The sequence below is a fragment of the Molothrus ater genome, chromosome 1, assembly GCF_012460135.2.
Source record: "Molothrus ater isolate BHLD 08-10-18 breed brown headed cowbird chromosome 1, BPBGC_Mater_1.1, whole genome shotgun sequence".
In the NCBI taxonomy this organism is placed as follows: domain Eukaryota; kingdom Metazoa; phylum Chordata; class Aves; order Passeriformes; family Icteridae; genus Molothrus; species Molothrus ater.
Window position 1 is genome coordinate 52,874,711 of NC_050478.2, and position 12,240 is coordinate 52,886,950.

General features: G+C 39.1%; 1 protein-coding gene across 8 annotated transcripts in view; it reads right to left on the minus strand.

The window, feature by feature from the left end:
• Positions 1–12,240, minus strand: part of HECW1 (HECT, C2 and WW domain containing E3 ubiquitin protein ligase 1) — a 251,754-nt gene that overhangs the window by 176,434 nt on the left and 63,080 nt on the right. For 2 of the 8 annotated variants that reach the window (XM_036406658.2, XM_036406659.2), the window contains one exon: positions 8,761–8,818. The exons of the other annotated variants lie outside the window; for them this stretch is intronic. In XM_036406658.2, the coding sequence (XP_036262551.1) occupies positions 8,761–8,787 (27 nt within the window). In that variant the 5' untranslated portion in view covers positions 8,788–8,818. The remainder of the gene's footprint in view (positions 1–8,760; positions 8,819–12,240) is intronic. 8 annotated transcript variants of the gene reach the window in all.

The following is a 12,240-nucleotide window of genomic DNA, read 5'->3' on the forward strand; positions in this document are numbered from 1 at the left end:
CTCGAAACCTAAAAACAAACATGTGATTTGATAGGTTAGTATTAATTTAAGACATAATTAGTTTTAGACCATGATATCTGGGTTTTTTCCTATGCAATTATAAGAATAAACATTTTTCATTTTTTCTAAAGAAAACTGGAACATGAGACACTGAAGCATAGTCATCTTAATGGCACATATTCCATCTGATATCACTGGATGTCAGTGAAAATGACAGAATTAAAACTTCTTGGAAGTACCAAGAGTTTGAATTCCCCATTTAAGTATGCTTATTCTTAACAGATTCTCTCTTCATGTATCTACACTTTCAGGGAGACTGTGACAACAAAATACCTGAAATTTGTTGTTTTTAAAGAAAAATCTATTATGACCAATATTTTGAGGATCAAGATTTCCTAATTTGCACTGAGGAATGGTAAATAAAAACTGACCAATGCTAAATAATGGCACAGATCAAATACTTTATTCTTGAAAATAATTCTGATATAATTAAAAACTTAATACTAGTGATTTTAAACCTACAAGGCATAGTTTAAAGGGTGAGATTTTTCTGTTTCTGGAGAGGAAAAACTGTGACAAGTATTTTCAAACTAGACTGCTACTTATTGCTTCATCATTATTTAAAGTTGTTTATGTTTTGATTGTATAAATCTTAATAAGCTGATACTATAATTGTATTCATAAGAAAGCAAAAAAACTGGGGAAACTATGACTAGAGAAAAGTAGTAGTTCTGGTATTACAATCTCTAGTTGAGGAACAAGATTCAGATTTTACAAAAAAGAACATGTGGTGGCCAAAAAACTCCTACATGAGATAAGCTGTGTTCAGGGACTCTGTTTTCATCTAGATCACCGTAAGACAAATCTAAGCCACATATCTAAGGTTTCCTGGGAATATGCGAGCCAATGCTAGATGAAATGCAGCCTGGTAGTTTCCCCATGGGAAACAATTACAGGTATAAAGTAGATTTTCAAAGCAGAAACCACCCATAACAACTGGATCAGTCTAGTTCAAGCAGATAAAGAAGAGAAAACTGGTCCAGGTTCCACCAACCAAATAGAAACATAAAAGAGAGACAAGCCCTGTGACTACAATCTCCAAAAATTCTGGAGTTGCACATAGAGATGAGCAACCCCTGTGGTGACTGTATGATTGCTGAACTCCACCCATACTGAGTTGGCTGCCAGTGCCAGAACACCTCAAACACAATAATTAAATATTACTATGGGGTATCACACATATGTAGAGGCCTGTACATCTGCTTATGTTACTGCTCGGGGTGTTAATTTACTTCTTTCCTCTTTTACTCCAGTTCAAAAGGGTTTCTAGTCCCATGTTCAAAACGTCTTGTGAGAGCTTCCACAGAAGAAGAACATCTGCAGAGGTGATGGGAAGTATTCTATTTCACTCGTTCACAGACAAAAAACCATGAAAATGGTTCTGAATGAAGGTTCAAACAATAGTTTCATTTAATTTTAATGAGAACCATTAGTTAGATTTAACACTTTTTTGCTGCCATTGAATCCTCGCAGAAGAAAAGTGATTACAGTTTTTAATACTGCACTTAAAGTAAGGCCCAAAGGAGAAATGTTTTTAACCCATTTTTTTGGTAACAAATCTTCTGTCAAGGAAGGGTCCTAAATTCATCAAGGATGAGGTTTCAGAGCATTGCAATGAAAGTCTACAGTTTCATTAATTAGTATTTATAGAAGGCTGCACAAGTAAGCAAGCTGGAAAACTGTTGAGGTCTGCAGGCCTTAAACCTGAGTTCTAGAAGAAAGACTGAGACACAAATATCGCCCTGCAACAAGGCTGCGGCCACACAAGCAGCCATGGCCTGCTTGGGTGTCTTGGAATGCGACTAAGTTCTGTTCTCCTATGGACAACAAGAACTTCCTGCTGACCAATTTTGTGCACAAATCAATGAAATATGCTTTGGTCTACAGATGCTACTTTAAATTGATGATATTACTTGTTAGATGAAATACTATTCAATTTAACCCTAAGCAGTAAAACTGGAATGTCAGTGACATTAAAACTTGACCAGTGAACAGGCACTTCCCTGAGGGGTTTCAAAGCAGTGTAGAGATTCATTTGTGTGCATACATTGGGTTTGTGTGACCAAGTTTTGGTAGCAGGGAACTACAGGGGCAACTTCTGTGAGCAGCTGCCAGAGGCTTCCTCAATGTCCCATGGAGACATTGCCAGCTGGCTCCAAGAGGGGTCCACCTCTGGCCAAGGCCAAGCCCATCAATGATGGTGGTAGCACCTCTGGGATAACATTGTTAAGACAGTTAAAACATTTCAACAAGAGGGGTGAAAAAATGTGTGTCAAACAATTACAGAAACTCCATGATCACTGAAGGAAGGGAAGTAAGTTCTTCAAGCATCAGAGCAGAGATTGCCCTGAAGCCTGGGATGCAGATCATGGTGAGGAAGCTGGGTCCCAGAAACTCTTGGAGGTCCACAGTGAAGAAGAGATCCACCTGCAGCCCAAGAAGAACCCCAAGCCAAAGCAGATGGATGCCTGAGGGAGACTGTGACTCCATGGGACAGCCACTCTGGAACAGGCTCCTGGCAGGAACTGAAGATGCATGGAGAGAAAAGCCCACCACTGTAGCAGGTTTTCTGGCAGGAACTGCAGATTGTGGGAAGAATTCACACTGGAGAAGTTTGGAGAACTGTCTCCTGTGGGAAGGACCCCACAGGTGACCCCTTGCTGGAGCAAGGTATGGAGTCATCCCCCCGGGGAGGAAGGAGTGGCAGAAAAAACATGTGAAGAACTGGTCACAACCCCAGGGGGAGAAGGTGTTTTTAAGATTTGGTTTTATTTCTCATTACTCTACTCTGATTTGATTGCTAAGAATTTAATTTCTCTGAGTCAAGTCTGATTTTCCCTTGACAGTAACGGGTGAGTGATCTCTCCCTGTTCTTAACACACAAGCTTTCGTTTTTTTTTCTCTCCCCTTGTCCAGTTGAGGAGGGGAATAACAGAGCAACTCTGGTGGGCACCTGATGTCCAGTCAGGGTGAGCCTACCACAGTATAAGACCTGCAAACAGACAAAGACACTAATTTAACAAATTTATCGCTTGTAACACATTAGCTTAATAGCTACATACTATTCTGGTACTGTTTCTCTCAGTATTAGTGATAAACTGATTGCTGTTTTTCTAACCTTTTTCTAACGTTTAACCAGAAGCTAAATGTTTGCATTAAAAACATTCAGGTCTGATTCCAAAAGTATTCCTGGAAATAAAAAGAAGCAGCCCTGTTAGCAGTGGAATTAAAACAGCTGTTTTCTTGCAGAGCTCTATCCTTCATCATCACTAAACCTTTATTAAAGTCCCAGCTTTTTCCTGTCCATTTCAATGCAAAAAACCCACCTAAGGCAAAGGAAATTATAATCCCAGAGATTTTGCCATCTGCTTAAGCAGGTGACAAATGACTCAACCTGTCCTTCCTCCAGTCCCAACCTTGAGTCTCTCTCCTCTTCCCAGCCCCTGAGGCCTGTAGAAACCTAATTATCTCAAAGACTCCTTTCTGTTTCACTTGAAATTAGCCAATGGCTTCAGAAGTAATTAGGGAAGAGACCGACAGACAGAAAGGGCAACCAGAAGTCTGATCATCCCAGGAAGGTAGGCTATAAAAACATTCTACATGGCCTCCACAGACTGAATTGATTACTCACACGAGGGAATTTTCTCCTGTGTAGAAGTCTGCAGAAATAGGTGTTATGGTATTTCAAAGGCCATTAGAAACACACAACATAAATCTAATCAAAGTGACTTTAGTGGGAACAGGACCTGATCAAATATGCAACACAACACTACTCCCTCTCCAGCTCCCTTCTTCCTAATTAGTATTTTGTCATACAGAGTTCAGCGTGTTCTCATCCTTGTGGAAAATTTTAGTTACAAATTAAACAAAATATGCTTATATTTTCTGTATGGATTTTGTGACAGATTTCCAGCTTACTAGTAAAACTGGTGTGAATTTTTTCTCCTACTTTGAGTGAGGCTTCAAGTGCATAATTTTTCTACAAGAACCAAAGAAATTAATAGAGGTGAAAACTCAGTGTCATGAAAAATGGACTAATTTGAAATGCAAAGTACAAAAAAAAATTCATTTATATTTTTCATTTTTAAATTCCCAATTCAATTAAAGTATATATTCACATAAAGAGTCAGAGATAATGTATTTGACAGAGCTTTCTTGGTGTATTGTAGAATAATTTTTTTCACTATGCAACTAGTTCTGTAAATGGTTTAATATTAATAAAATTAAACATTAATTGACTTTAATTAGACTTTTATCATATAGAGGCTCAAAAAATAATGGATTTTTTCAGTCAGTTTATCTGCCTTAAAGAGATGGGCCACATTTTGAGAACATATTTGAATTTCCCAGTAAAATCAAAATATTTGTGCCTGTCAAAACCAAAGTATATCCACACATCATGCAAGAGCAAAGCTGCAAAACACTATGGAAACAATGTAGGTTCCCAGCATGGAAAACCTGGAAGTTACAAGCATATTTGCATTTTACCAAAAGAAATTATAACGCCTTTTATTTCAGATTTTTTAAAAGTTCTTGAGGTTTTTGCTGACAACAGCCAGTACAGCAACCAGAAATTTTAAACTGGCATCGAAACTCTGAAGGCACACATAGTTTCCAATGTCATCAATCTTATCCAGTATGGATAATAGCTCGTGCAGTAGGTATGATCAGGACAAAAGTGAATTCAGCCTAGGCCTCATCTTGCATGTCTTGGATGCAATGGAAAATGAGGCCTAGGTTGTTAAATTCAACAGGCCTTGAAACAACTTCTGTCCCTTCTAAATACTTGAAGTTAGATAGAAAGCACCACCTTCACAACCTTTCAGTTAAGTGATATCGCGGGCAGAATGACAATCATTATCAAATTTCCTATTAAGTGCTTCCTTCCTAATAACCTGGACAATAATATTGGTCAGTTGTGCTGGTTTTTAAAGCATGTCTCGATTTCTGGTGGTGTCCTTAAGCACCCTTGTGTTTTTCCAAATGTATAGTTATTCATTTACATGTCTGGCAGATAATAAGCAAGTACAGAGAATTGTTCCTTCAATTAAACTGATGTTGGAAATAGAGACACACGTAAACAGGAAGAGAGAATCGTGCCAAAAATTAATCTGTTTCTTAATTTCTCCATTAAGATGTAACTGCAATCCCAGCCAATATTTATATACTCTAATTAAAAAGACATTAGGAGAGCCAGGGCTCTGGTTCACAGCTCCACCTCTCCTCCAATCACTCTCCCATATCTTGCAGCCATTGCTGGGACCACCAGCACACATTTGAGAGTCTTCAGGAAGAGCCAGGGTTTCCTTCCTGCTGGCAGGCTGGATAATCACCATCCCTTTTCCACCCAATGATTTTGGTGGATCTGTTGGCTCTTCTGCCTACCAGACAAATATGTAAGAAAAACTGCATAGTTCAAAGCACATTCTTTACATACTTTGGTTATCACTAGCATTAAAGGCAGTGCAAATATATAAGGCACAGATTAAAGAAAAGGGATTGCAAAATGCTTTATTTTGGATATGGGGAAATGCCTTTGTCTGGGAAATAGCTGTCAGTGTAGGTTCTGCCAATATGTGCTGCCTTATAAAAAGTAATTCCTATAGCTTATTTGTTGTTGTTGTTTATTTTTGCTCCAGAATTACACTACAAAAGGATATCTGAAAAGTTTTTGTCTGTTGAGTACTAAATAAACCCCAGGTAACAACTGTACAGTAATAACGTTCGGTGTAGAAAAATCAATGGATCTTTTTCCCATAAATAACTCTTTTTATTGAAAGTATGTGATAAACTCTAATTAAAGAATAAAATATTGCTGTGTGTCTTAATGTAAATACACAGCATACTACAAAAAGCACATGTGTTATACGGGTCCCTGATAGACTAAACATAATGTAAAACTCAACCGGAGATGATTCTTTTAAGTGGTGGATTGATAACAGCCCTCTTCCCTAATGAAGGACTAAATCCAAAGCAAAAGGTTTTTTTGCATGCTGTTCTGTGTCTCATCTAGAGAAGACTTTTTCAAAGTCAGAAATTACTTGAAGAGGAGATACCACGTACTAGAGCACTAAGATATTTTGTAACTGGGACCTTATTTTGATTGTGTTATAACTTTTTTTTTTGCTGTGTTTCTATATTTTCCTTCAAGTTTTTATAGCCTGCATTGAGATTTGAGCACTTTTCTATATTGGTTGTACAGTTAAGGGAGAGAAAACGGTGCTCTGAAATACCAACAGGAGCATGACTTCACTCTGTTTACTATATAGAGCATATATAGGGAAAATATTTGAAGAAATTAGATACTTAAACACTTCTAAATAGTGCTTACACCTCCCCAAGGATTTGGCAGGGTCCTACACTCCTTGTACCCATCAAGTCTTCAAACAGCTTAGAAATACTGTCACTTATCTCCAATGCCTACATTGCAACTCAACAGCCTTATCTGGAAGGACAAGTAAATGCCCTTACAGGTACCTACTGCTGATTGCCATACACTAAATCGTGCATCTGGCTTGATTTCCCTGAAGTAATCCATGCTAGATTAAAACAGAAACTAATTTTTTTCTAATAATGGCAATAAAGGAGAAAGAAGTGTCCAGCTAGAAATTTTGTTATAAACTTAGTTCAACATGCTTTCCATACAGGATGAGGAGAGGGGAGGTGGGGCAAGGAATTGAGGAAAGACTTTTTCCAATTTAGAAAATGCTTTTTTCCCTCCATACATATAGGAGAGTGGTAGAAACTGAACCAAAACTGCAGTTAAGGAATTTTGTCAATTAAAGATAGATGATGTATCTAATAGAGAGTGCTTTGTGACAGGTGTTTGACATAACTTTGGTACACCTGAATACAGCTGTCCACACAAACTGAGGACCAAGACTCCCTTACCTTAACCACAAGACCACCCTGAGGAAACAAAGCATCACAGTCAGTTGAATATGCTGAAGCAAGTAATTTTTTTCTTCCTGCTGCTACATCAGCTACCTATTCATTGCAGGATTCTTGGAGGCAGGAATGTACTTAACACAACCTCCAGGATCTCCTGTGGTAATGTGTGTAAGGGTCCAGATTTGTTAAAGACACTAGCAGTGTCTTAGCTAGCAGTGAGAGATCCATTCATTTAAAACTTAGGAAAATCATCACCACAGATGAATTTTGAAATTCTGCAAATACATTCCATCTGATGCCCAAGTAAAATACAGTTTTGCTCCTAAGTTAAAACAGGTGTTATGCACTGTGCTTTACTAAAACAAATCCTATTCTCAATCTTTTTCATGCCCCTTTGGCTATTAAACATGCCCTTCCTCTTAAGCCTTTTCACTTGAGCAAAATATGCATTCCTACCATAACCTGCATCAGCTTTGGCGGGGTGGGGGGATATTTAATTTCATTTAGTTTTTTGGTTTTCTTTTTTTTTTCAGAGTAATAAAAGACACTGCCAAATACTTCTGATGATGTACTTACCTGATGCAATAGCTGCAAAATTCAAATGATTGTCATATGAAATGTCAGCTTGTGAACAGTTTTCATAAACTAGGACATTCAAGGATTACTCTTCACCAAAGAGTCTTCCTGTGATTCATCACATTTTGTGAATCGATATGCATGTAGAATACCACCAAGCTTGCAGCTTGACAGAGGTGAAAGAAGTGCTGTTGGACACATCCACAAAGATTCTCAGCTGTCATCATCAAGAGACTTCATGTATTTCCTCAGCAATTACAGCACTGCTTAATTTGCACAGAGGCTCAAATGCCTCCCCAGCAGAACTGCTCGCGCCTGAGGCTCTCACTGGCTACTGTGAAGTGCAGAACTTTAAACAGAAAGGATACATCCTCATGAAACTGGAAGAACATAATGCCCTATGACATACATGGCTGCTCACTGAACTCTTCCTCTTCACAGAATTCAAGTCATTTGGATGATTAATAAGAGAGGAAAATATAGAAGCAAACACTCAAACAAAAGCCCCAACCATATCAACATTTCAGTGACAGAAATAACACTAGATAAACTTCAATGCACATTCTGGCTGTCTTAGATAACGCACAACAATTGAGGAGACTAAGCTGTGCAGAAGGATGCATTCAGCAGCAGTGTGTTACGCATGCACATCATCTCACAGGTTCCTCTAGTCAGTGATTAGTGCCATAGTCATACATCCCTGCATCTCACACATTAGTGTCTACTGTGATGGCTGATTTGTGTGTCGTGATGACTCAGAATTAATTCACAGTTAGAAGCTGCAGGTTTCAGAAAATGCCTTGTGAAGGTGAGTGGTTGATGCATTCTGTGCTTTGCCTAGGCATGGATACGTGCAACTGCAGTGTTACAGTTGCCTGCTGCTCCCAGGACCTCCTTGCTAGGATTGTATAATCACCACATCTTCATTCCATAAGAATTCTTGGGCTGGCCACACAAAAAAAAACCCCACACTCACATCAGATGGATGCTTAGCAGGTTACAAAAAAAAAGAAAAGAAAACCTTAAACAATGAAAGATCACTTCAAATGAAGCTTGATTGGGCGTATTCTTGAAAAGGTGCTCAAATTACCTGAACCACTTTGTTTGATCTTAAACATGGACCGGGGGCAGCTGCAACGAGCTCCGAGCTTTGGCACATTCCATTATATGAATGGTAGTGAATTTATAATGGAATGGTATGGATGGTTTTTATAATCAGAAAAACACACTGACCTTAACACTACACAGGTGGAGCAGCATAATGACCCGCCAATTGTAAGCGCATCAATTCCTGGGGAAAATTCAATGAGGTTAACTCAGCATATATCCCATAACCAACATAAGCGACATTTAAAAATATTGTTTTTTCCACCAAAGCCTTTGACAACATTTTATTAATTGATTCGTTCCACTGTTCAGTATCGAGTGTACCTTACCCATGTTGACAGCATACTACGTTACGTTCCAGTAGAGCTGGATGTTGTCATGCACTTCAATGCTGAAATACACGTGTTTTAGAAACTAAGAACAATGTTAGGTACAATAAACTTTTCCAACTGTGTAAGATTAACCATAATATCCATTTAGCTTAGGAAGAAACTGAAAGAAAACAAAAGACTTCTACAGTGGAGTTTCATTGCAAAATCCTCACACTGAATGAGCTTAGATGGGCACCAGCTGACCAGTATTTCCTCTTCCCATTAATTTATTGACAAACATGGATATTTCAGGGACCAGCCACAAAGGAAATAAATTTCAGTGTACCATACTGGACCTAACCAGATATCCAGTCTGAGTAGTCCAATATATAGTTTGAATAGTCCACGATTAGACTGCAAAATACTGTGAACAAGATTCTCCTCCTTCCTCATTCAGGCCTCAAACAGTTTTGAAACATCCACATGTTAACTACGCAGAGAGAAACAAGGAAACAAAGAGAGAAACTTAAGCCTGAATCAGGAAGAGCCAATCAGCAAGGACAGAAGGCTCTTCAAACATGAAGTAATAAAACTTTAAAATACAATTAAAAAACTGAAAAACATTCACAACTCAGCCACATCAGCAATATTTACAATGCCTATACCTCAGCTCATTCTCCTTCCTTCTCTTTTGGGCATGCTGACACTTTATAGCTTCCCTACAGCACTAGCAGGGAAAACCCCTCAGCAACCAGAGTTTGATATCCCCATCTCCTCACATCAGACACCTCTGGAGACTGTTGGCCCACCCTCCTATTCATCCCCACCATCAGTTTCTGCTGTGCACTCATCAACAGCTGAGAAATCTTAAAACATGATCGACACCACTGCTAAAATTGTCAATTCATCAAGAGCACAAAAATGAAGAAGAGAAACAAAAGCTTTGGATTTAGGAAGATTCTCAACTGTTCAGAAATGTTCAACTGATAAAAAAACCAAAAAAAAAAAAAAAACCGAAACAAAACAGTGCCATTTGATTATACTCCCCTGTTATTAAAAGACTTTCAAAACATGTAATAGCCATGAAATTAGACAAAATAAAAGTACACATTGCTTTGTCATCTCCCTCTGTCTTGCATAAGCCACTAAATCTCATGGACATAATCCATTTTAGTCCCAAATTTACCAACTGCCTATAGTCTGGTGGCCCTTTGCTTTTATTAAAGAAGCGTATTTACACTGGAAATAAAGCAGGGTGATCCCAAAGTTGGGCAAGGAGCCACATCATCTTTAAAGGCAATCTCAGAGAAGTTAATCCACACTTTTTTCAGCTGTCTGTTAAAAGCACACACAGCAAAACTCTTTCAAATAGCTGAACTGTAAATCCTCTTCTCACAACCAGTCACCATGAATTTTCTACAGCCCCACAGAAGCTGGTTTCAGACTTAGTAGCTTTGCAAATAACAAAAAGTAATAAACTACATTATGCCACATACAGTGGAGACATTCCATTCTCTACTTTCTGTGATTTGGGATAAAAGTACAGGCACAGGTCTCTTCCTAAGCCAGTTCTAATGCAGCTTTCATAGAAAGTTTCATTCTCAAAGGCAATGTGAAAACCCCACAGCTTCACTCTTGCCTCTAGAGCCAACCACAATACACCAGCAGCTTATGCAGAGCAGGGATGCTGCAAGACCACTCTGGAAGGAGGAAGAGCTTCCAGACTTGCACCCCATCTGCCTCCTACTGTGCCAGACAACACAACTCCAAGGTATTGCAATACATTTTCTCACTTCTTCATCCTCAAAGCATCTCAGCATGACAAACCTCAGTTGAAGTCACTCAGTTTGTGAATGGCAAGCAAAAATAAACCAGTGTGCATATCTACCTAAACTGCCTGGCTCACATATCATGCAAAACCTATACTGAGTCACAGAAAGCATTTTTTGCACAGAGGCAGAATGTGTTGTGATCCCTTCACGCATTTAATCCAGAAAGAATGACACTGCTCAGGTTTTATGGCAAACCTGACAGAAAGCCCTGCTGCCAGCACCCCAGCCATCCAGGAACACCCCATGGGCAGGGGAGCTCCAGTGCCACGCTGTGGTCAGGGCTCTGTTCCTGTGCTGTATTCATCCCCAGCTCCAGGACAAGTGGCAGGTGTGCCTGTATGCATTCAGACTTTAACAGCAGCAGATGGGAGAAGTGCTATCTTACATATGGATAGATTTACTCAGGGGTACATTTATATTAAATGACGTGCTTCAGAATCCTAATTATAATTGAAGTGCGCTTCAGGTAAATTGGAGAGCCTATGATCATAACGACTATCATTGCTCAGATGAACACAGTTTTCTGGATTTGTTTGTTGCTGTCTCTGGTCACCTATGAACTCCTGTCTCTACATTCAGATTGCACATTTCCTGGCACTTTAGTTTGGGTTTCACACGGCTCTCGTACAGCATTTGTACATCTCAGTCCATGACTGGGTCTGCCAGTTGCTATTGCAATGCAAGTCTAAACAGCATTTATTTCATTAAATGCACATGCAAACATATAATCTCAAGGGCCAGGAAAAACCTGAAATATTATGTTTAGAACCTGTGTGATAAAGAGGTGAGAGAAACAGACTAAGGAATACAGGAGAATACAGGAGTTGTGCTGCTTGTTTTGAGACTACTACAACCTGTGTACACATTCATTTTCTGTCTGGGAACAAGAGTTTGTCAACAATATCAGCCCCAGCTCAGAGGATGAGTAGTTTCCTCTTAGATCTCCATATGAGATTATCATGATCCAGAAGAAAAGTAGGGAGAGCAGTCCACTCAGCAGTGAAGTCTTCTTAAGCTATTTCTTCTTCTAGAAACAAAGCGAACTGAAGTTGATTCAACTGATGTTTACTACCTCCCTGATTTCTGTTTTTATCTCTCTCACCTTACCTAATACCTTCTCTTTCCTCATTTGTCATTTAACATTAAGGTTTCTTGCTTGCTATTCAGCCCTGATAAGCCCAGCTATGCCTCAGTCCCCTTCCCTTCAGTTTTCTTGTCCATCTCCTTAGCTTCTGTTATTATTCCATCTTTTCCTTCTCCCCCTCCACTTTTCATTTCCTTCAGGTTTGTCCCCCTCCCTACAGAAGCCACTGCTGATCTCTGCAGCTGTTGCTTGATCCTCCTATCCTGCCTTTTAAGTAGTCTCTGTGTACCCTTGTTTTTTTTCTGTTTATCACACAAGTATATTAGTATAATCTTTATGCATGCCATGTCCTGCCTGAAGCAATCTTAGGACTCATATC